Genomic DNA, 24,166 nt, shown 5'->3' with positions numbered 1-24,166 from the left:
TGGTAACTTTCCCCATGTCAGCACGTTCCAGGTGTTGCCACCGGCGCCAACCTTGTGTGAATGCTCTGAAAAGCTAATCATTTGCATATCACAGCATCTTCTTCCTGTCGGTTTAATTTCGCGTCTGTAGCACGTCATTTTCGTGGTGTAGCAATTTTAATGGGCAGTAGTGTACGGGTTCTATCTCCAACGAAGTCCTGAATCCAATCATTCTGCAGGATCAGTGGGATACAACCAGTGTAATGCTGATCGTGGTTTACTATTGCCTCCTCGTGTACTTGCACTTTCGACGAACCGAGTATTGGAATAGAAACTGGTGATTAACGTGCAGGGACGCATTGTAGAGCTGCTCCGTTGCGACACCCGTGCGATTGAGGACGTGTCTCCGGCTCTCAGTTCTGCAGGAGGGCGCCCTGTACCGGCGAAACAATAGACCAACGCCGTCTTTGTCTGTCCATCTGTCCGGCCGCTCCCAAACCTGAGACGCTGGAGAAAGTGGTGCCACCTGCTGTAACAGATCTGGGAGGGGCGGCTCCATGTGAAGGCTGCCCGACACGTGGCGTGGTGCGTCCGTCGTGGGTCTCGAAGGCTGCGGTCTGCGGTCGAAAAACCAGGTGGCAACCCGCTGCTGTGAAGCAACACAATGCCGACAGAAACACTTTCCTCATTAGTCATTCCGCGTTGTAAGCTCATTCAAAGGGAGAGCCAAGTGGCGTTACTCCATAATAGAGAATGATACGAATTGCGATGAAAGCAGTTATTATTCTTCGAGAGGTGACAAACGGATCATAAATATTGTGAAGCAGTCTAATTCAGGAGGGCGGCTGTGGTTCAGATGACGTGTTGAGCATTACGCGGTGAAAAATTTCACGTTTTGACAGTCCATGGCCAACTGGGTAGTTACAGTTAAAGTATAGCTAATCGTCGAAGTCCAGTGTCGTCTGTAATTATCGTATGAGATCGGAACACTGTGATGTGTTGACGCGGAATCGATTTACACAAGAAAGTAATTAGTTCCAATTTTCGCCACAAAGTGTAAATCTGGCGCTGTGAATGCAAGAAAGAGGTATAGAAATGCTTCCATATATAATGGGTTAGAAACGGGGCGTGGGCAGGAAAGGTAATATGAGTGAGATAGGTATATCGTTGATTTTAATATTAACCTCCACTTTCACAATTTGTTCCAAATGAGCACCAGAATGTCGATGAGATGCTGTATAGTGCTACATTTGCGTATGGTGGCTACAGTTCGAACAAACCCTCCTTTTCCAGCGTATATCTATCAAGTATCGCTGCGATATGATAGTCACAGCCTGCACTGGTCGTTCGTGAGTAGTTGGGCTTCAGTTATAACCGACAAGTATTATTCGCGAATTAATCTGTTGTAGTTGATTGACATAATATCATTCAGATAGCAGAGATATAACGCCAACGGCCTTGCCGCTGTCGTAACAGCGGTTCCCGTGAGATCACTGAAGCACTGTCGGCCCCGATAGCTGAGTGGTCAGCGTGAAGGATTGCCGTCCTACGGGCCTGGGTTCGATTCCTGGCTAGGTCGGAGATTTTCTCCGCTCAGGGACTCGGTGTTGTGTTGTCTTCATAATCATTTCATCCCCATCCGGCGCGCAGGTCGCCCAATGTAGCGTCGAATGCAATAAGACCTGCACCAAGGCGGCCGGACCTGCCCCGCAAGGGCACCAAAAGCTCATTTCCATTACCGGAGCACTGTCGGGCTAGGCTAGAGCTAGCATGGGCGACCACCCGGTTTGCTGAGCAATCTTGGCAAGCAGGGTGCACTCAGCCCTTGTGAGGCAAACCGAGGAGCTGCTTTACTGAGAAGTAGCGGCTCATATCGCGTTAACTGACATACGGCCGGAGGTGTCCTGACAACATGCCTCTCCATATCCGCATCCAGTGATCCCTGTGGGCTGAGGATGAGGCGGCGGCCGGTCGGTACCGTTGGCCCTTCATGGCCTGTTCGGGGGCGGATTAGATAGTTTTTTAGTTGGAGCAGGCAAGATTTTTGGAAAATACTTGGAAGTTAGGTACCGAAAGAATTTTCTGCGCAGCAGAAGACGCAAAGAATGGACATCATCGCGAAGGAGATGGAGTTTTACAGCAAATCGTCACTGTAGACGAAACGTGACTCTTTCATCACGAACCGAAAAGTAAGGCTGCGTGCATGGTTTGGAAATACCCCTTTATCAAAGTTAGGAGATTTAAACATCAGGCACCAGATAGTAAGGTTATGCTAACACTATGCTGGGACATGGAAGGTGTGGTAGCCATTCATTTCATCCCAAGAGGCGAACTGTGAACAGTGCGAATTATTGTGATGTGCTGCGAACTAAACTGAGACCAGCAATCAGATCCAAACGGCGCGGAAAACTGCAGAATGGTCCCATCCTGCAGCAACATAACGCTCGGCCACATTCTGCCAAGTGGACGGCCGAAACAATAATGGAATTGAGATTCAAATTGCTGGAACACCCGCTATCCAAACAAGACCTGACTCCAAGCGATTTCCAGTTATTGATGCGGTACAAAACTGGTTACACGTGCTACCAATTTTTTTTCCGCGGACGGATTCAAGAAGCTCGTGAAAAGTTCGACAAGGTGCGTTGAAGTGGAGGGAGGCTACGGTTAAAAATAAAGTACGTTTAAGTCTTCCATCAATAATATTGACAGTCTTTTTCTAAAAAAAGTCCCTTTATTTTTTGACTTCTCCTCGTAATAGGAACGGTTCTGTTGCATTGTTTTCTGGAATTCAGACCATTCGAATTCTAAGCAATGCTTGACTGATGCTCCCAGAAGAATTAATCAGTACAATTTGCCGAAGAAGCTTGCATTTACATATTACACAACAGCCATTTATCGTCATCTACAGTAGGCTAGATAATATTCCGATAATTTTAAGGCAATGAGCACTTCATTTCCAAACAAAAATATTTTGGTCACTGCCTAACGCGAGACTAAGTGCTACGTCATAGCGTTACTGTGTACTGTCGCGGTAAGCATGGGAAAAGTCACCGATATAAGCGACCCTGGCAAAGGACAGATAGTTATGGACCGACACCTGGTAACGAGCATCTCAGAAAGCTTGGAACTTGTCGACATTTGGCATGGCACTGTCAAGAGCATCTATGGAAAGTGGTTGAAGACAGTGAAAGCACTAGTAGGCGACAAGCTGCAGGAAGTCAACGCTTCGTCACCCAACGTGTGGTGCTTTTTCGTTCTGTAACGCGCTGTTGCAGCGATCTTTGACGCGTCTGACGAAAGAATACAGTGCTGATGAAAGGACAAGTTTTTCGGATCACACTACTCGGCGTACGTTGCTGAACATCGGTCTCCGCAGCAGCTGACCAAACTACATCGTCAGCTGCGAATACGGTCGGTCCAAGATAGTCGAGACTGGGCGGTGGATCAGTTCGAACACGTCGCCAGGTCGGATGAATCACATTTCTTGTTCCACTAACTCGAATTTTGTGACCTGAAGCACCGACATCCGGGTGGACAGCTGCTCGAAATGCGCACCGCGCCACGGACGAGGGTCATTCAAACATCCTGCCATGGTGGACGTTCACCTGAGCTTCCACCGTACTTGTGGTAATAATGGAAGGAAGTGTGGAAGTTATGCACTATGTCATCATTACTGCGGATCACATATATTCCTTCATGCTTCAGTGGTTTGGAGGATTGGAGGATGTTGTGTGAAGTGTATCTGTTGAGTGTTAGTAATTGTAATGGCCGCGTGTGAAAAGGGCTGCAGACAAATCACATGACCATAGGCGCCCAACGTCTGCTATAAACTTTAATCATACTCAGCCTTTGGTTGTTTGGTACCGGATTCACAAAAAATTTAAAAGTATGCAATACATAATAACTCCTTAATTATAAACTTTTGACAGTATCGTATTGAACGCTTTTAGAAAGATCAGTTAGAATACTGAAATTTTATGAGTTAATACAGTCGGTCTTTAGAATATAGCCGGCCGCTGTGGCCGAGCAGTTCTGGGTGCTTCAGCCCGGAACAGCGCTGCTGCTGCTGCGGTCGCAGTTTCGAATCCTGCCTCAGGCATGGATGTGTGTGCTCTAGGGACAATGGGACTTAACATCTGAGGTCGTCAGTCTCCTAGACTTAGAACTACTTGAACCTAACTAACCTAAGGAAGACACACACATCCATGCCCGAGGCAGGATTCGAACCTACGACCGTAGCAGTCGCGCGGTTCCAGACTGAAGCGCCTAGAACCGCTCGGCCACAGCCGCCGGCCGGAGTAATTGGTAGTAGATGAAGATTGTCGAGAGGAAATGGATGTAGGATCCTATAAGATGTAATTTCTGCGCATTTAAATACTTGGGAGTCACTTTTTTAACAAATGGAACAAGCTCACAAGACACTACAAATAAATCTCGGCAAGAAAAAGTAATTGGCTATCATAACTTTACGCTATAAAATCACAAATTACGAAGAAAACGAAGATCTTGTTGCACACATAAATCGCAGAGAATATCACCACATATGACGCAGAAATATTGAAATAACACAATCCAAAAGAAGAGAACAAAGAACTGATGTCCCGTGAGATGGATTTTGGCGAAGCAGTCGTCACATCTTCAGCCTGCAACACATCTGAAATGAAAGAATACTTCAAATTACAGGAGAAACAGACACTATTCTCTATGCCATAGTAAAATATTTACTTGGTGTGAGCACCTAAACCGAATCGGCAATAGCCGGTGGCCGAAATGAACCTATAAACGGCCACCACCTGAAGGAAAAATCGTGGAAGACCACGTCGAAGATGGATGCAAGATGTTAATGATGCAATGAACTGAAGGGGCATTTGAAAAGAAGTTTGGACGGATAGGCAATTTCTGAAGTTGAGAAGCGAATCACGACGTCTAGCTAAGTAACTAGGTTTTCCAGTTGATTCTTGAGACGTGCGATTTAAGAGTTTTGCATAAAGTTAAAAAAATTAATAAAATCTTTTAACAGTCAAGGTCGCAAGTAAATAACGTTAAGTGCTGACTAATGCCATTTTATTATAAAGCCATCATTATATCTGTAATAAAAACGTGTAGTGTCTGCATGCAAAATAAGCTTATACCGCAAAGTCTGCATTGCAGTGGACGCACAAGGAACAATCGCATCTCGGTAAAACAATTGTGTACATCACTGAGATAAAATATTACGTATACAAGACACATCTAACATGTCGTCACTGATACCGAAATTTTGCATGCAGTATCGTTACACAGTAACTTGCCAACGAAACCAGAGCTAGTGGGTCCAGTAGTGTGTGGCACATTCAGAGTCGTAAGCAGACTGTGTCTTACAAGCAGACACTAATCGTGTTTCGTACAACAGATCTGAATCTAGCTGTGTAATCTGCCCATATTAGTTATCACTTAATGTTATTTACTTTCGATCCTGACCATTAAAAGATTTTACTAATAAATAGTTTCTGTATTCCTTTCTTGCTGACGGCTTGTGTGGCCAAGCGGTTCTAGGCGCTACAGTCTGGAACCACGCGACCGCGTCGGTGGCAGGTTCGAATCCTGCCTTGGGCAGGTTAGTTAGGTTTAAGTAGTTCTAAGTTCTAGGGGACTGATGACCTCAGAAGTTAAGTCCCATAGTGCTCAGAGTCACTTGACCATTTGAACCTTCCTTGCTTTGTTCCCACTAGGAACATTCCTGGGTGAAATTTCTGGCACCTGGTAATCGGACCGGGATCTTCACAATCGCTTATATTTCAGCAGCTGAAACGCACTGTTGTCGATCACATATGACAAAACCCTTTAACGCGAAGTAATAGCCGTTTGATCAAATGCCGTAATCTCTCCAGCAGGCAGTTGGTATTTTGATCAGCGAAGAGTAGTTGTTACTGTGATGAGCGAAATACAAGCATACTAAATCGCTTGAGCTATTCATGCGCGAAAGGTCGCGGCTTCTTCGCAACCCAGGCGTGCTCCTATGGAGATAACGGCGTTTGGTCGCAGGGTGACGCAAGAGGCTACGGCGTGCTAGTCGTGCCGGCGCGACCTTTACGGGAGCACCGTCGTAAATCGGGCTCTTCGACTCGTCCCAGAGAGAGTGAGTGTGCGAGAGGGATGGATGGAGAGAGAGAGAGAGAGGGAGAGAGAGAGAGAGAGAGAGAGAGAGAGACAGAGAGAGAAGGAGGCCGGAGATGCGGCACCAGTTGTTGCGCAACTCCGCAGCCTCGCGCAGCCGGCGGCCGCACGACGGCTACAGACAGCCTGGGTTTCACTCTCCACTGGAGAGTTGCGTCACACAGGGACGAGCAGCGGCTGACCCGCACAGTCAGAGGCGTGGGTCGTAACAGGGAAATGGTGCTAGGCCTAAATGCCACCGCGCGGGCGGCGATGGGGAAAGCGCGTAGGTACGGCAGCGGGAATCGAACCGGCGTCAGAGTGGTGAAAGCTGAACCAGTTTCTGCGACTGCCGGCGCGTCAAGACAATTGCGGCCCCGGTTTTCTCGCCTGCAAGGCGAATGTCGCGGCCGCGCCTCGCCAAAGGTCTCGGCCGCGCTCCGGCGAATAACAATCGCACTCTGTGGCAACTGGAGCGCTGGACTTGCTGAACAGCTGGCAGGCGCTCGGGAACGGGTTTCGTCGCGGTGTACGCATCACAAAGTATACATTCCGCGCAAACGGCCGTGGCCACGAGATGCGCAGTCGGCTGGGAAAGCGAGGGGAGAGTGGCGGTGGTGGGGGGTCGCTCAGAGGGCTGTAGGGAAAATGCCGAGCGCTGGAGGGGAAGCGCCGTTCTAAACGAAGCCTACACTCACATCTTTTTGCAGTTATTAAACTGGGCCCCTCCACGAGCACACTTTCATGGAGACCATTCAAAAAGATGTACTGTCACCTCTGCTTCCATTAGTATCTAAAAAGGATTCCGCCAAAAAAGCAGTGATTGTTTTGCGCATGGCTAGCTAACCATTTGTCACTTCCAGAGAAGCACCATGAGTGGCACATTCTGAGTAAAACCTACACATTTCTCTGGTAGTCACACCTAAATTTGAGCCGCGCAGGATTAGCCGAGCGGTCTAAGGTGCTGCAGTTATGGACTGTGCGGCTGGTCCCGGCGGAGGCTCGATTCCACCTTTGGGCATGGGTGTGTGTGTTTGTCCTTAGGATAATTTAGGTTAATTAGTGTGTAAGAATAGGGACTGATAACCTTAGCAGTTAAGTCCCATAAGGTATCACACACGTTTTATTTTCATTTCTAAATATGCTTCTTTTGCCAAAACACTGCGGAGTTTGCACTGTCTCATCTTACATGTTGAGTAGACACATTTGCGAGAAATTTCTGAAAGAGTACGTTATTAAGTGAGGAACTTAGCAAAAGTAATGTCAGTAGCTTATGAAAAAGCACATCATCGGTACAAAAAAAGTGTAATGTCTTCACACGAGTTGTTCAAAAAGCCATAGCATACCACGTTTCACCAGCTATCGATGGCCCTTAAGAATTACATTTATTCACTGAAAAAGACTGTAGTTATTGGAATATCACTGTACATAATAACGATATGGTAAAATACTCTCCTCTCTGTATGCTACCTTTTACCACAATCTGATTTCGATATCGAAACCGTTTATGAAATGTGAGGAGTGTTGTCGGTACTTCACTGTGGCTCTATCACTGGTGCGGCTTGATCGCAAATGAGTGTGCTAGATCAGTTTTCTCGAAGTTGGTGACAGATAGATATCTCTAGCCAAGTCTATAGAAAAATTCAATATGTTGGCTAATTTTAATACGCAACAGTGTATTATGCAATATGACCACACGAAACATCGTAGCGACCTCTATTTCGCATTGCACGCATTTCCGAATTCCGTCCATTGTCTTACTTTCACGTAAATATCACAATAACTGTGAGCGTAAACGGAATAATGGGCACATCATCATGAACGTGATATAAAGGCTGAGTCACTAAATGTTGCCACCAAGAATAGCTCCGAAAGTAGGATATGAGCTGAAAAGTTTGTGGGACAAAACTTGAATGGGATAACAGGGGCCATAATATGACGTTGATTCTTTGTTGATAGGTGGCGTCGCTTCAGAGATATGAAGGTCAACTCCATTTTTTAAAATGGGATTCTATAGTTTGGTACTTATTTTCTGATAGCAGCTGTCGAGAGGAATACGATGATATCTAACAGTAAGGTCTTTGAAGGTCAACGAAGGTAACAAATGTGGCATGAGCGTCCATTTACAGAACGTGTTCAAAGAGATGACCATTGGTATCAGTGCAGTGCTGCAGTCTCATTATCATGGATAGAGTGGTATTTCTTATCACACCGGCACTTATCGAAGCATATGCTCTCACAATTCTCGCTCTCATATCTTCAGGTGTAGTTCGAATGTCTATATCTTCAGGTATAGTTGGAATGTCTATATCTTCAGGTGTAGTTCGAATGTCTATATAAACAACGTCTTCTACGAACCCTCGTAAGAAAAACTCCAGAGGTGTCAAGTCAGGCGAACGAGCCGACCACGACATATCTCCTCCACGTCCAATCCTACGATTTGGGAATTGTCTCTGCAGCTCATTTCTAACCATCAGCGAAAAACGTGCCGATCAGTCATCGTGTTGATACCACATTCTGTTTCTTGTTCCTAAAGGTATTTCTTCCAATAACAGACCTCATGTTTCTTGCACGAAAGTGGTGTTCTTCGTATCATTACGATTTTCTTCAATGAAATAGGGGCCTATAATTCTGTCCTGAAAGTATTCCCATTTTCTATAAAATTTCATCTACGAATGTACAACGATGGGATCTGACTACTGTCAGTGAAATATGGCGTAGTAAGCAAATCTCACAATGTAAAGGAACACGTAAAGGAGTCCTTAACACGAGTTAAAGCAACATAAAACTACAACCAAGATCTTCATTCTTTCTGATACAACCTACAGCTTCAGATGTGCCTTCTAATTGTAGAAGAGACATTGCTTTGATATGAGACTTCACTTTTTATTGTGGATCACATAACAACGAGAAGCGTGAAACACAAAAAGGAAAATCTCGAGATATTCAGGTCTGCAACAGTTTTTGAAGTTTTTAGCAACTCAGACCTACATTAATAGTCTGCAAACTATCATGCAAAGAAGTAAAGAAGAAAATACCTGCTTGAAGGAAGTTTATCTTGTTTCCTCTTTTCCTTTCAGCTTTGTACTGCATCGGCACAGGATCGGATTGCTTATTAACAGATTTTGCATGATTAATTCTTGTCGCCACTTCATAACCCCTCCCCCACTCGGGACGGATAATGTATACACCAACCGTCTGTGCGTAGTATTACTGATGCGGAAAAGAGCTGGAGTTCTCCAAATGTTTGCGAATCGTGTCACTGTGATAATGATTGTGTGAGCGAACAGTTTTAACAGCTAAGAACCACACAGATCAACCAGTAAGTCAACGGACATGGTATATGATACAAGGGGAAGAAAAAATATTTAAATCAGTTCATACAATGATAAACCAAAATGAAAGCCACAGCTTTAAAATAGAATTTCTAAATTTGCTCAATGCCCCTTTTATGCCCCGACAAGAAACTTATTACCGTGATACAACTGGATATTTTAATAGGAAAAAGAGAGAAAGGTTGGTAGTCTTACCACGAACACAATGCTTTTCAACTAATTTACCATACTGATTTAAAAGGTTCCCATTTCTATTGCGTAATACATAACGACGAGAAGCGTGAATTACAAAAAGGAAAATCTCGACGTAATTAGGTCTGCAACAGTTATCTTGAACTTTTTTGCAATTCAGATGCACAGTAGATGGCTGGAAAATTTCTTGAAAAGAAGAAAATACCTGATGAAATTAGTGTATCTTGTATGATTTTCAATAATGCACGTAAGATATGTTTAAATGCTGCGGAAATAATTTAAATGAATCGTGTCGGCCAGACAACCATACATTAAAAGATAACATTGCTGGCATTTGAATGTATTATTTTTATTATTTTCACTATTGCAGTATCGGCTTTTGAGCCAGTATCAGGTGCAACTGGGAAACGTGTGTACATAACACGTCATCGTGCTGATTGCAATCCTTATTTTTCAATTAAAACTTAATACCTTTATTTTGTCGATGGTACTCACTAAAGAAATGATCATATATTATCCATGTTTGCTTGTTAGTCAAGCGCGTAATTTACTGGAACTTCTTGACTGATTAAAACTGTGTGCCGGACCGAGACTCGAACTCGGGACCTTAGCTCATCCGGGTGAGCTACCAAAGCATGAGTGACGAGCCCTCTTCACAGGTTTAATTCCATCAGTACCTCGTCTTCTACATTCCAAACTTAACAGAAGTTCTCCTGATGACTTAGCAGAACTAACACTCCTGAGAGAAATTTACTCGTCTTTGCACCCGAAAGCAAAACAGCAAATATATTTTATAACAATTTCTTCTGAGTAACTTTCTGGCAGATTAAAACTGTGTGCTTTAATTTGCAGGAAGTTTCATATCGGTGCGCACTCTGCTGCAGAGTGAAAATCTCATTCTGGAAATATTCTGATTAAGTTAGATGGTATACATATAAAATCATTAACACATTACTTTTCTTCCAGTTCAGGAAACAAAAGGGACAGGTTCCTTTTCAGATAGTTTAAAATAAATGTATCTGTTACACAGAAGATTTGGAGTATAATTACAGACATTATAACAACATAAAATGATATATATGCTGCAAACATTTGCAGTTTCTGTACAGCTTATTTCTTGAAATAATAGTGAACAAACTGAATGCACGTAACTCAATAATTGCAGAATAGATGCACCGACACTGTACAGCGGAAACAAGTATAAGCAGAGCAATATTCAACAAAATAGAACGTGATGCTGTCGGAAACATTACATTGTAGATACAAATGCTAAGTTTTCCTAACTTCGAACAAATCTGAAGTGAACAGCTTATGTCACAATTAGTGGGACCAATGTACTGACCTCTGAAACTGGATGTTGCCAGCTACGAGACGGGCAACAACATCGTGGCAGAGGAGACGGGCTTCCTGAAGAACGTGGGCGACAAGGACACGGAGGCGCTGGTGCAGCACGGCTCCTACTCGTACACGGCGCCAGACGGCTCGCTCATCACCATCACGTACACGGCCGACGAGCAGGGCTTCCGCGCCGAGGGTTCGCACATCCCCACGCCGCCGCCGGTGCCCGAGGAGATCCAGAAGTCGCTGGACCTCATCTATGCAGGCATCAAGCAACAGCAGGTGCGTACATCAGCTGCACCGCACTACATCCTGGTGGTTGTCCAGTTCATTTCTTATCCACTGTTCACTCACCTCAATAAGCAACACAGGTCTGCCACCTGATTAAGTTTACGAACAATACACATGAGACTTCCCAGATTTCCAAAAGCAATTACGAAAACTGTGAGACATAGATACTTGTGGCATCATGCAAAGCTACCCAAAAAGTTTTCTACAACATGTGACTACATTTCTAAATGGGCTCCTTTCGTAACCCGTAAAGTACTTAGATTATAACGTTGCGAAATGCCAGTCGACCTGAAGCTTCCCTCTGGAGTGGTGCAGTGATCTGTATCAATTGCGCTGCAGAGAGGCATATCCGTCTCCGAAGCACTTAGATACTGTACAAATGTATTTTAATGAACACTATTAATTAAAAGGGTTGCCCTATTAATGAGTCTCGGGTATTGAAATATCCATATTTTAATATTGGCCCACGGCATGAATAGACGTCATTAACTGTAAAATCAATCATTTGGCCTAAGGGTACCCAATTTTATTATAAAGAAAGATTTGAATGCACACAGATTAATGAACGACACTGCATAGAAATGAAAATGATCGTATGGCACTGATGGTCAGGAGGCCACCCCCTAGGGAAGTACGGTTGTCTGACTGCAAGTCCTTCCAGTTGACGGCATATTGGGTGACTTCCGTGTCAATGAAATTGTGAGGAGGACAACACTGCACTCAGTCCCTGACCTGACACAATCCCCGACCCGGCTGGGTACCGAACCCGAGCCCGCTGCTAGGCAGTCAGACACGGTGGCCACCCAGCTAACGTTGCTGACCGTCCAAAGATATTAGCTGATCGTATGGCAAAGAACACCTAACTGAAACTTGGCAGTAAGTTAAAATAAACACTAACATATTCAATGATGTTATTTCAGGGAATGGGATCGACAGTAATCAGTTTCGTAACATATTAAATTAGAACAAATAGCCGTAGGTAGGCAACAGCGATTGTGCTAATGAATTTATTGACCAGCTGATGCCACCAGATATGATTGGTGTTAATTGACGAGTGGACTGTGGATGGTTCCAATGGATGCCATCACAACAACACAACTCGTGTGCTAATTCAGGTGCCTCACAAGTGGGTGTCTACTAGCAGCGTCTCCTATGTCTGCTCTGCACTGAATTCGTATATACGAGTAATAAATCACTCCCAGTGAGAAAAATTTTGTCCAGTTCTAGCCAATAGCGTAATATCCTTATTCTGAAGTCGACTCGCCTTTTCCCCGTAGTTTTACAAAAACTTCCTGACTCATCTCATTTCAGGAAACTGTTCTTGATCTCTCACTTTATTTGTTTATTTTGACAACATCCAATACGTATCTTTCTTACTTGTGAGTGGAGAAAATATCTGCTGTGCCATCTGGTCTTGGCGCAAGTTTGTTGCGACACTTTCACCTAGCGGCGAAAGAAAAAAATGCAGAATCTGAGTTGCTCATCAGCCTTTAGGACCGGCAGGCACATAGTAATCTGCACGAATGTGTCTTCTTTTCACTTGTCTTCTGAGAATTCACTAGTTAAAGTACGCTACCCTATGGAGAAAGTACTTCGAGGGAAGAGCCTAGCTATAAGAACATCTACTTATCTATTGGAGTGAGTCTCCGTGGGTCACCGCTGTTAGTAATCTGGCGCCAGACCAACATCCGATCTACAACAACACTAGCTGACCACGTATCTACCGTGTCCAGCTGGATCAATGCATTCTACCACCTGGTGGCAGCTCTTCTCAAGTCACTCCTGCTGTCTGCAGGATAACGCATTGGGATGTCTTGGCTCGCATCCCCTGCTCTGTGTAACCGCTTACTTTCGAAGATCTCTGCTGACACAGGCGAAAAATGCACATGCACAGAAACTTAGTCAGAATAATAGAGAAGAATATAGAGTTGGCTTGATCCTTACAATCACTGTTACCAAACTCGTAACTCGAATTAGAAAATTACTAGGTCTAATGTAAATCTAATAAAATACTTTTACAAAAGAATGAGAAGAGCATGTCGGGAATGGCTCGATGCTTCTCCGTATATCTCAACCTTTGAGAGCAGAAGCATGTTTGTAAAGATGTAGGCTGTTGCATTCCCAACTCTTCCGTGCAGTCACTAAGGTGACGTACAGATGAGGTCTCCACAATGTTTTTCAAATAACGCAACTGGAAGAAATCGAGAGGGGATATGTCAACAAGTCGCGGTGGCCTCTTGTTTGGTGTATCACTTCCTTTCCAGCGCTAAAGAATTGTTCAGTTCACGAAATCACAGTGGAGAAATAGGAAACCACAGATCAGTGGTGCACTATCCTGGTCGTTCGCATTTCGCTGAAGGGGATGAAGCTCAAGGACAGCACATTGCTCAACCACTTCAGATGAGCGGTTCCTGTTACTATTTACTCGAGGAAGAAAAACGATCAAAATATACCGTTTTTCAGCAGTGCAAACCACACACTCAACTTTTTGCTGACTCTGACATGTTCACAAAAACTTTGTCGGTTTACCGGACCACATATGCAAAATCAGTGCGACTGGCCTTCGCACATACGTGGAAGGTTTCTTCATCCACGGAAACGACATTTCGTTGATATTTGAGGTTTTACTCGATCCGGTCCAGCATCTCAATAGCAAATTCGTGGCGAAGCTGCAAATACATTCGCTTCAGTCGTTAAGCGATTTGAACTTCGTAAGCGTGCAAGCGAAGTCGTTTGCACAGCACTTTGTGAACTGCTGGTCAGGGTATGTTTAAGTCTCGTGATGCTCGGTGAACTGAGTTCAGTGGGCCTGTTTGGAAGGAGGATCTCCTCTACCATTTCATCCGAAGCTTTGTCTGCCAGACCCTCAATGTCTGTTTACACTTCCAGTGGCTTATCATTCTATGCCTTAAACGTATCTACTTCTCATGTCTGCCTTTGAAACTGACCTCTGAAATTTCTTTAGAAGCAAAGGGCGGTTTCGTTTCTGCATACCCCAATGCGCATTAAGCTTTGTGAAAGCGTAGTCATTTCTGGTAATTATTTAGCACCTGAAACAGAACAGAAGAAATCGTTTGGGAAAGGAAAACCTACAGAAGACTCTGAGTTTCTTTATCTGATGCCGCAGACAGCAAGTATCTATGTCTCATAGTTTTTTAAAAGTACGTTTGCCCATTATGGAGGTTTCATGTGTAGATCCTGTATAACTTATTAAAAAATTGTAAAATTTGGAATGTAATGTTAAACATGTGTGTATGTTTCTTCCATTATCAGTTTCAGTATCAAAATGAGGTAACATCTTCGACAAATAACTCTACTGGACGCAAAACTTACGAACACGGACATCGTGTCCTTAGTGAACAACGAGTACATTTTTCGAGTGTACAGTTCTGATAAAAATATTCAAGATTGTCAGCATGTTACACTATTTAGTTCTTGAAATTTTAAACATTGTTATTGGCTGAAGTATAACAACCGTGCTTTAACTTAATTACAGAATGTACGTATAGCCACCTCTGCTGCGTGAAGTCAAAGGTGTGAGTACATGTAATCTTACGTGATTGTTATTCTGATGAAGAGCGCCTTAGAGCTGCCGAAACCATCTACATCTACATCTACATTGATACTCCGCAAGCCACCCAACGGTGTGTGGCGGAGGGCACTTTACGTGCCACTGTCATTACCTCCCTTTCCTGTTCCAGTCGCGTATGGTTCGCGGGAAGAACGACTGTCTGAAAGCCTCCGTGCGCGCTCTAATCTCTCTAATTTTACATTCGTGATCTCCTCGGGAAGTATAAGTAGGGGGAAGCAATATATTCGATACCTCATCCAGAAACGCACCCTCTCGAAACCTGGCGAGCAAGCTACACCGCGATGCAGAGCGCCTCTCTTGCAGAGTCTGCCACTTGAGTTTATTAAACATCTCCGTAACGCTATCACGGTTACCAAATAACCCAGTGACGAAACGCGCCGCTCTTCTTTGGATCTTCTCTATCTCCTCCGTCAACCCGACCTGGTACGGATCCCACACTGATGAGCAATACTCAAGTATAGGTCGAACGAGTGTTTTGTAAGCCACCTCCTTTGTTGATGGACTACATTTTCTAAGCACTCTCCCAATGAATCTCAACCTGGTACCCGCCTTACCAACAATTAGTTTTATATGATCATTCCACTTCAAATCGTTCCGTACGCATACTCCCAGATATTTTACAGAAGTAACTGCTACCAGTGTTTGTTCCGCTATCATATAATCATACAATAAAGGATCCTACTTTCTATGTATTCGCAATACATTACATTTGTCTATGTTAAGGGTCAGTTGCCACTCCCTGCACCAAGTGCCTATCCGCTGCAGATCTTCCTGTATTTCGCTACAATTTTCTAATGCAGCAACTTCTCTGTATACTACAGCATCATCCGCGAAAAGCCGCATGGAACTTCCGACACTATCTACTAAGTCATTTATATATATTGTGAAAAGCAATGGTCCCATAACACTCCCCTGTGGCACGCCAGAGGTTACTTTAACGTCTGTAGACGTCTCTCCATTGATAACAACATGCTGTGTTCTGTTTGCTAAAAACTCTTCAATCCAGCCACACAGCTGGTCTGATATTCCGTAGGCTCTTACTTTGTTTATCAGGCGACAGTGCGGAACTGTATCGAACGCCTTCCGGAAGTCAAGAAAAATAGCATCTACCTGGGAGCCTGTATCTAATATTTTCTGGGTCTCATGAACAAATAAGGCGAGTTGGGTCTCACACGATCGCTGTTTCCGGAATCCATGTTGATTCCTACATAGTAGATTCTGGGTTTCCAGAAATGACATGATACGCGAGCAAAAAACATGTTCTAAAATTCTACAAGAGATCGACGTAAGAGATATAGGTCTATAGTTTTGCGCATCTGCTCGACGACCCTTCTTGAAGACTGGGACTATCTGTGCTCTTTTCCAATCATTTGGAACCCTCCGTTCCTCTAGAGACTTGCGGTACACGGCTGTTAGAAGGGGGGCTAGTTCTTTCGCGTACTCTGTGTAGAATCGAATTGGTATCCCGTCAGGTCCAGTGGACTTTCCTCTATTGAGTGATTCCAGTTGCTTTTCTATTCCTTGGACACTTATTTCGATGTCAGCCATTTTTTCGTTTGTGCGAGGATTTAGAGAAGGAACTGCAGTGCGGTCTTCCTCTGTGAAACAGCTTTGGAAAAAGGTGTTTAGTATTTCAGCTTTACGCGAGTCATCCTCTGTTTCAATGCCATCATCATCCCGTAGTGTCTGGATATGCTGTTTCGAGCCACTTACTGATTTAACGTAAGACCAGAACTTCCTAGGATTTTCTGTCAAGTCGGTACATAGAATTTTACTTTCGAATTCAATGAACGCTTCACGCATAGCCCTCCTTACACTAACTTTGACATCGTTTAGCTTCTGTTTGTCTGAGAGGTTTTGGCTGCGTTTAAACTTGGAGTGGAGCTCTCTTTGCTTTCGCAGTAGTTTCCTAACTTTGTTGTTGTACCACGGTGGGTTTTTCCCGTCCCTCACAGTTTTACTCGGCACGTACCTGTCTAAAACGCATTTTACGATTGCCTTGAACTTTTTCCATAAACACTCAACATTGTCAGTGTCGGAACAGAAATTTTCGTTTTGATCTGTTAGGTAGTCTGAAATCTGCCTTCTATTACTCTTGCTAAACAGATAAACCTTCCTCCCTTTTTTTATATTCCTATTAACTTCCATATTCAGGGATGCTGCAACGGCCTTATGATCACTGATTCCCTGCTTACCAACTATTTTATGCAACCGAGAGTGGCTATATGTACATTCTGTAATTAAACTATTTAGTTCACTAAAGCTACATACTCTCACTGTCAGCATCCATATCGAGCTACTGACATTTCGATTAGAAAGCGCAATGGAAATCAGCTTACCAAACGTTCACACAGTAGTCAAAGATCAAATTTACTTGCCAAAGGTTACACAGTTCTAGCTGGTGTATCAAAGCAACTACAGTGTAATATGTAAAATGATGATACCATTTGTACCAAGAAAGGTAAATTTCAATTTAGCTTACAAAAATATTAGAAATAATCAAAATCATAGAATCATTAACGCATTACTCTGTCGTCTGTCACAATGCTAGTCACCAAAATACACGATTAAAAGCATTATCAAAATTTGCACAGCAGATGGAGACACTACCCTCTTCTATGGAGAGAGTATCCTGACTCCTCGTTCATTAATCTACGTAGGCAGTTTGTAGTCTGTAGAACGTGGGGAAGTGTGTTTTATCTATTTACTTATTTATTGGCTAAGGCAATCCGTGGCCAGTGAACATTGTTGCTGCCCTTGTATTGTTTCGAATTTTGCCAAATTATAAGCTTACAGAAATCCATCTTTAAGTAACAACATCTTTCAATGTCCGACGTACTAAGTATTACACTCTTCTTCACTCACACCATCACATAGTGTCACAGCACAAAAACCGTATATTATGAACCAATAACTTGAAATGAATAACTAATGTTTTAGAATATTACCATAGACATATATTTAACTTCTGTTAGTAAAAACAGTTTTCACTATTTGACAGTAAGATGTTTAGATAGATTTTTTGTATGGCATGTAAGCTATTTGTTATGCCACACTGAAGAAAGTCTGTATCAAGTTTTATTACAGACGATGGGCTTGTACGGACAGAAACCAAATCCGTAGTTTGGCTATGCTTTAGCGACTCTACATGCGCTCCCGCAACAACACACTATTTGGCGCACGGGTAGCATAAGAATAAAAGTTTCGGGCAACACCTCAGCACACCATATACACAGATGGACAATACTATTTCCAGATGAGTGATTATCTATCGCTACACCACACTCATAACATCATTACGTACAGTCATGGTCTCTGCATTTAATGGAGACATAGTCGCGAGTGCAGGGAAGCGCACTGATCAGTGTCGTGTCCTGAGTCCCTTTTAATCCAGACCTTCACGATATCCCACCGTTATGTTACCCAACAAGCTATCCAGCCATTATTAACTGTCCAGATTAGCTCAAAGATCTCTCAGTAAGTCACTCCCACTTCCCAAATTTCACAAAGCTGTATACTTGCATTCTCCATGAGTTAGTGATCCTGGGAGAATGTTTGGGTGGACAATTCACTCCAAAATGGTTAATTTCAAGAAAGAATTTGTCAGTATATTGTAGTAGAAACAATAATAAAAACGCGGGAGTTCCAGTGATCCCAGCAAAATTCGGCACAATTTCGTCTGGACAAGAAAGGCTTTGGTTCACCACACGACGATTTGTTTGATTATGCCTAGCTTCCCAAGGAAAACCGTGCTGCATAATATTGGAACCATATCAGGAAAAGACAAATCGTTGCTTATATGTGATAATCATACGCATGTAAAGCGAGTGAATTTAAGTTCCACTTCTTGTCTGAAAACTAATCATTATGCTGTCTTGTTTCAGGAGGAGGAAGCGAGAAACCCAAAATTCCAACAGAACCTGGCTGATGGTGCTCTTCCAGAGGAGCCTGACAACTACCCGACACCCAGCAGGTTCCGCCAGTAGTGACTATCCGGAGCACAAGGTGACACCGCGTATAATACGGACATTTCCCGCAGCACGCGTAAAAGGGGCGTGCGCGTGTGACAAGTGGTAAAAGGCGAATCAGTGCTTCCGAGCAACTACGTTCACTAGACGGAGCCGTGGGAAGACCGCTTTAAGTTATTCCATTCCACTGCGTCCTCTTCACTTTATGCACCTGGTCTCCATTCGTTTGTAGCATTATTTAAGGTTCTTAGAGACCGTAAGAAGTGATGATATTGCTACTAAACTGGTATGACAAAGAATACAGGCGAGAATCTTGACACTTAGTCTTAGATGTTAAGACTTTCTTAAGTTTCTTGCATTTCACATAGTCTCTCTGTGTTTTTGTACTCATTATTGTCGTAGTGTGCATTTCATTTTATACACACATATATGTAAAGTAAACTATTGTTGGACATGACTTGCCATTATAATCATTCGTCAGACTGTGCCAAAATTATGTTTCATTCTCAGAAATAAATGCTGTTCAACAAGACAAACATCGTTTCCTTTCCAGAGTTTTTACCCTACATCGATTATTATATTTTATTTTTTTCATACATATTCCTTATCATTACATTATACCGAAACTTCATGAATATGCAATACGGCGGCTATTGCTACGAATGACTATCGAAGCATGTAACTGGTAGCATATTGTACAGACGGGAAATGTATCTGGAGCTTCATCGAAAAGTAATTATTGGTTCTCCGTACGATACTACGAGGCCTTCAAAGTTAACAGGCACTTTATGACAAGCAACAAAATTTTTATCAACACAGGATGAACTTAGATGTACTTTTCTTTCACACATGAAATAATATTGTATAGTCATGCACTCTACGACGGACAGTATAGAAATGAGAATATTGCTACTCGGACAATTTCGTAAATTACAAAGGACTGTCGGATTGAGATAAAAATTTAACAAGAAAAAACTGGAAAATATACGAGGGAACTGATGTAAGATACAGCAATGGTAGCGTTCATTTGGGCAAAATATTGGATGTTTTACTGAACACGAATGTAAGCTGACAAAGAGGATTTAACACCACGAAGTGAAAAAAAATTGGTAAATTTCTGTATTGTAGTGTCACACCAAATCTGTGGAAAAGCCTCAGGTCAGAATATGAACAACATAGTTAACAGTAAAACTGAATTTCAGATCCTAACGTTTGCGAAAGTTCCAATGCTGGACGAACATCATGGTGTCGCTTGACAGTTACGAATGTGCATATCAAGATAATGATCCTATGTGGTGTAATAATAGTATCTGTTTAAACTCATGCCCTGACATTTATGTTGTACATTTACGTACAGTAAAAAGGCACGCTGTGTTACCATATTCCTAATCTCGAATTCTCTGCGTGTCGTGCATACAAAGTAAACTGGAAAACTAAGAAATTCAGTGAGAGAGTGCCTGTAAACGAATCTGCACTTTATTAGATTCATATGCCTTCTAGATATTTGATGCCATCCATCACGAATTCCTTCCTTGTGCCATTCTCTTTTCATCCCAGAGCAGCACTTCCACTCTACGTCCTCAATTATTTCTAGGGTGTATTCCAATCTCTGTCTACCACCACAGTTTTTACCCTCTAGAGCACCATGAAACGCCATGGGAATTATTTCCTGATGCATTAACACATGCCCTATCATCCTGTCCCTCTTCTTGTTTGTAATTTGCATACGAACCTTTCTCCACTGGTTCTGTAGTGAACCTTCTAATTCCCTATGGTATAAGTCCACTCAATTTTCATAATCGTTCCACGAAACAGACGCTTCGGTTCTCTTCTTTTCCAGCTTTCCACAGTCCACGATTCACTAACATACAATTGTGTGCTACAAACGTACGTTCTCACAAACTTCTTCCTCAAATTAAGGCCTATGTTTGATACTAGTACCATTTTTTTTGGCCAGGAATGCCCTCTTTGCCTGTGTCTTTGCTGTCCTCCTTGCTTCTACCGTCATTCGTGATTTTGCTTCTGAGGTAGCTGAATCGTTTCTCGGTGTTATCTTACTCCTCATTGCTGTCGTCTTTCTTCGATTTACTCCCATTCCATATTCTGCACTTGATAGACTGCTCATTCCATTAAGAATGTCCTTAATTCTTCCTGGCTTTCACTGGAGATAACAATGTCTAAAGTGGCTGTTATCGATATTCCTTTACTCTGAATTTTAATCCCTCTCGTGAAGGCTTCTTTTACTGCTGTCGTTCTTGTCGATGTATAGACTGAAAAATAGGGGCAAAGACTGCATCTATCTTAAATCTTTTATAATCTGAGCACTTAGTTCTTGGTCTCACAGTCCCATTCTCGGTTCTTGTATACATTGTATATTAACCTTTACTATAGCTTACTCCTACTCTTCTCAGAATTTTGGACACCATTTACAGTATTATGTTCTCAAAAGCTTTTTCTTGGTCGACAAATCCTAGGAAGGTATCTTGATTTTTCTTCAGTCTTGATTTTGTTATCGGTCTTAGGGCGAGAACTGCCTCTCTCGTGCCTTTACCTTTCCTAAATCCATCATCAATTTTCTCTTCCTTTTTCTGTATAGCATTTTTGTCTGCAACTTGGACGCTTAAGCTGTTAATTGTGCTTATAGTTTTTGCAATTACACTCCTGGAAATTGAAATAAGAACACCGTGAATTCATTGTCCCAGGAAGGGGAAACTTTATTGACACATTCCTGGGGTCAGATACATCACATGATCACACTGACAGAACCACAGGCACATAGACACAGAGCATGCACAATGTCGGCACTAGTACAGTGTATATCCACCTTTCGCAGCAATGCAGGCTGCTATTCTCCCATGGAGACGATCGTAGAGATGCTGGATGTAGTCCTGTGGAAGGGCTTGCCATACCATTTCCACCTGGCGCCTCAGTTGGACCAGCGTTCGTGCTGGACGTGCAGACCGCGTGAGACGACGCTTCATCCAGTCCCAAACATGCTCAATGGGGGACAGATCCGGAGATCTTGCTGGCCAGGGTAGTTGACTTACACCTTCTAGAGCACGTTGGGTGGCACGGGATACATGCGGACGTGCATTGTCCTGTTGGAACAGCAAGTTCCCTTGCCGGTCTAGGAATGGTAGAACGATGGGTTCGATGACGGTTTGGATGTACCGTGCACTATTCAGTGTCCCCTCGACGATCACCAGTGGTGTATGGCCAGTGTAGTAGATCGCTCCCCACACCATGATGCCGGGTGTTCGCCCTGTGTGCCTCGGTCGTATGCAGTCCTGATTGTGGCGCTCACCTGCACGGCGCCAAACACGCTTACGCCCATCACTGGCACCAAGGCAGAAGCGACTCTCATCGCTGAAGACGACACGTCTCCATTCGTCCCTCCATTCACGCCTGTCGCGACACCACTGGAGGCGGGCTGCACGATGTTGGGGCGTGAGCGGAAGACGGCCTAACGGTGTGCGGGACCGTAGCCCAGCTTCATGGAGACGGTTGCGAATGGTCCTCGCCGATACCCCCGGAGCAACAGTGTCCCTAATTTGCTAGGAAGTGGCGGTGCGGTCCCCTACGGCACTGCGTAGGATCCTACGGTCTTGGCGTGCATCCGTGCGTCGCTGCGGTCCGGTCCCAGGTCGACGGGCACGTGCACCTTCCGCCGACCACTGGCGACAACATCGATGTACTGTGGAGACCTCACGCCCCACGTGTTGAGCAATTCGGCGGTACGTCCACCCGGCCTCCCGCATGCTCACTATACGCCCTCGCTCAAAGTCCGTCAACTGCACATACGGTTCACGTCCACGCTGTCGCGGCATGCTACCAGTGTTAAAGACTGCGATGGAGCTCCGTATGCCACGGCAAACTGGCTGACACTGACGGCGGCGGTGCACAAATGCTGCGCAGCTAGCGCCATTCGACGGCCAACACCGCGGTTCCTGGTGTGTCCGCTGTGCCGTGCGTGTGATCATTGCTTGTACAGCCCTCTCGCAGTGTCCGGAGCAAGTATGGTGGGTCTGACACACCGGTGTCAATGTGTTCTTTTTTCCATTTCCAGGAGTGTATCTGCCGTTGCTACTCTCGTGATTGCGTGGGTGACGTCTACCCGAAAGTCACAAGGTGTGTCTCCACAATTATAAATTCTTTTCACCAATATCTGCAGTTACTTGCTTACCGCTACCCTTAATGATTTCATAAATTGCAAAAGAAAATTTTATATTATCGCTTCAGCCTTCCTTTATTGCAAGTCTTCAAAGCTTTACTAAACTCAAAGTGTAATACTGGATCACAGTCCCCTCCACACTCTTTTGTTCCTTAATCAAGTCATCAGACAGTTCCTCCCTCTCCCAGAAGCCTTCCACGTACTCTTTCCATCTGTCTGCTCTGTCATCTGTGTTTAAGGATGCAGGGTACTTTTCTGGTTCAATATTATGTAGATATAAACACCTATTTCTTTTAGGTACTGTTTATAGTGTATATGTTTTACACATTTTTTGTTGATATCAGGTAATGCAGCACACTTTATAAACAAATTAGAAGTATTATCAATATTTTTTAACCTGTTTAGGGTTATTAAAAAATTACAAAGAAACTGATGCAATTATTTTTCCAAAATGCTTCCCCAAACTGAGCTACCATTTAACCCAATGTTACACATTTTAAGGAGACCAAATTTTTACCAGACATGCATGACATGATGACTGATGTACTAGACCTCCACCTATTATGTATATTACAAGGAAAAAAATATCACATCTTACATTTTAATTTTTATAATTTTTTTCCTAATAAATATGTTATATTTTTATAAATTACTTGTTTCTGCAATAAAGCTTAGGTCTACTACATGCGTATGAACTATTACAAGTTACAGAAAAAAATTACGGCAATGCTTATAAACTTTAGGAAATATTTGTATCTGAATTCTGACAAATACAACTTGCACGAAATTGTGAATGAAGAAATGAGTCCAATTAAACTGTGCCTCAGAACATTCCTGAAACATGGTCTTCATCCTGCAGCATTTCTTCGTCTTCAAGCTTCACCTTAGCATTCCTTTTAGCACTTCTTTCTTCTTCAGTAACTTTAAGAGCGAACTTTTCAGCTTCACGCACCCATTGTCTGTCACACGCAAGCAATTGATCGTCTATATAAGAGTCACATTTTATGCCTCAATTTCTAAGCACTTCCAACCTTTCTACCACTCCACCACTGAAACATATCACTGCATCTAGTACACCAACTTTTAATGTATTTAGTCCTACACAAACATTCTTGGGTAATCTTTCCCATACGAAATGGTTGAAACTTTCATTTGTATTCTGAGT

The 24,166-nt window shown here is 43.4% G+C and overlaps 1 protein-coding gene across 1 annotated transcript in view; it reads left to right on the top strand.

The window, feature by feature from the left end:
* Window positions 1-19,362, top strand: part of LOC124711560 (endocuticle structural glycoprotein SgAbd-8) — a 40,417-nt gene extending 21,055 nt beyond the window's left edge. The window contains exons 3-4 of the mRNA XM_047241699.1: window positions 11,006-11,261; window positions 18,747-19,362. Coding sequence (XP_047097655.1) covers window positions 11,006-11,261; window positions 18,747-18,848 — 358 coding nt within the window. The 3' untranslated portion in view covers window positions 18,849-19,362. The remainder of the gene's footprint in view (window positions 1-11,005; window positions 11,262-18,746) is intronic.
* The last annotated feature ends 4,804 nt before the right edge of the window (window positions 19,363-24,166 follow it).

The sequence above is a fragment of the Schistocerca piceifrons genome, chromosome 8 (genome assembly GCF_021461385.2).
Source record: "Schistocerca piceifrons isolate TAMUIC-IGC-003096 chromosome 8, iqSchPice1.1, whole genome shotgun sequence".
Taxonomy (NCBI): domain Eukaryota; kingdom Metazoa; phylum Arthropoda; class Insecta; order Orthoptera; family Acrididae; genus Schistocerca; species Schistocerca piceifrons.
The sequence above is the reverse complement of the archived record's forward strand: the minus strand, read 5'-3'. Positions and strand labels throughout refer to the sequence as shown.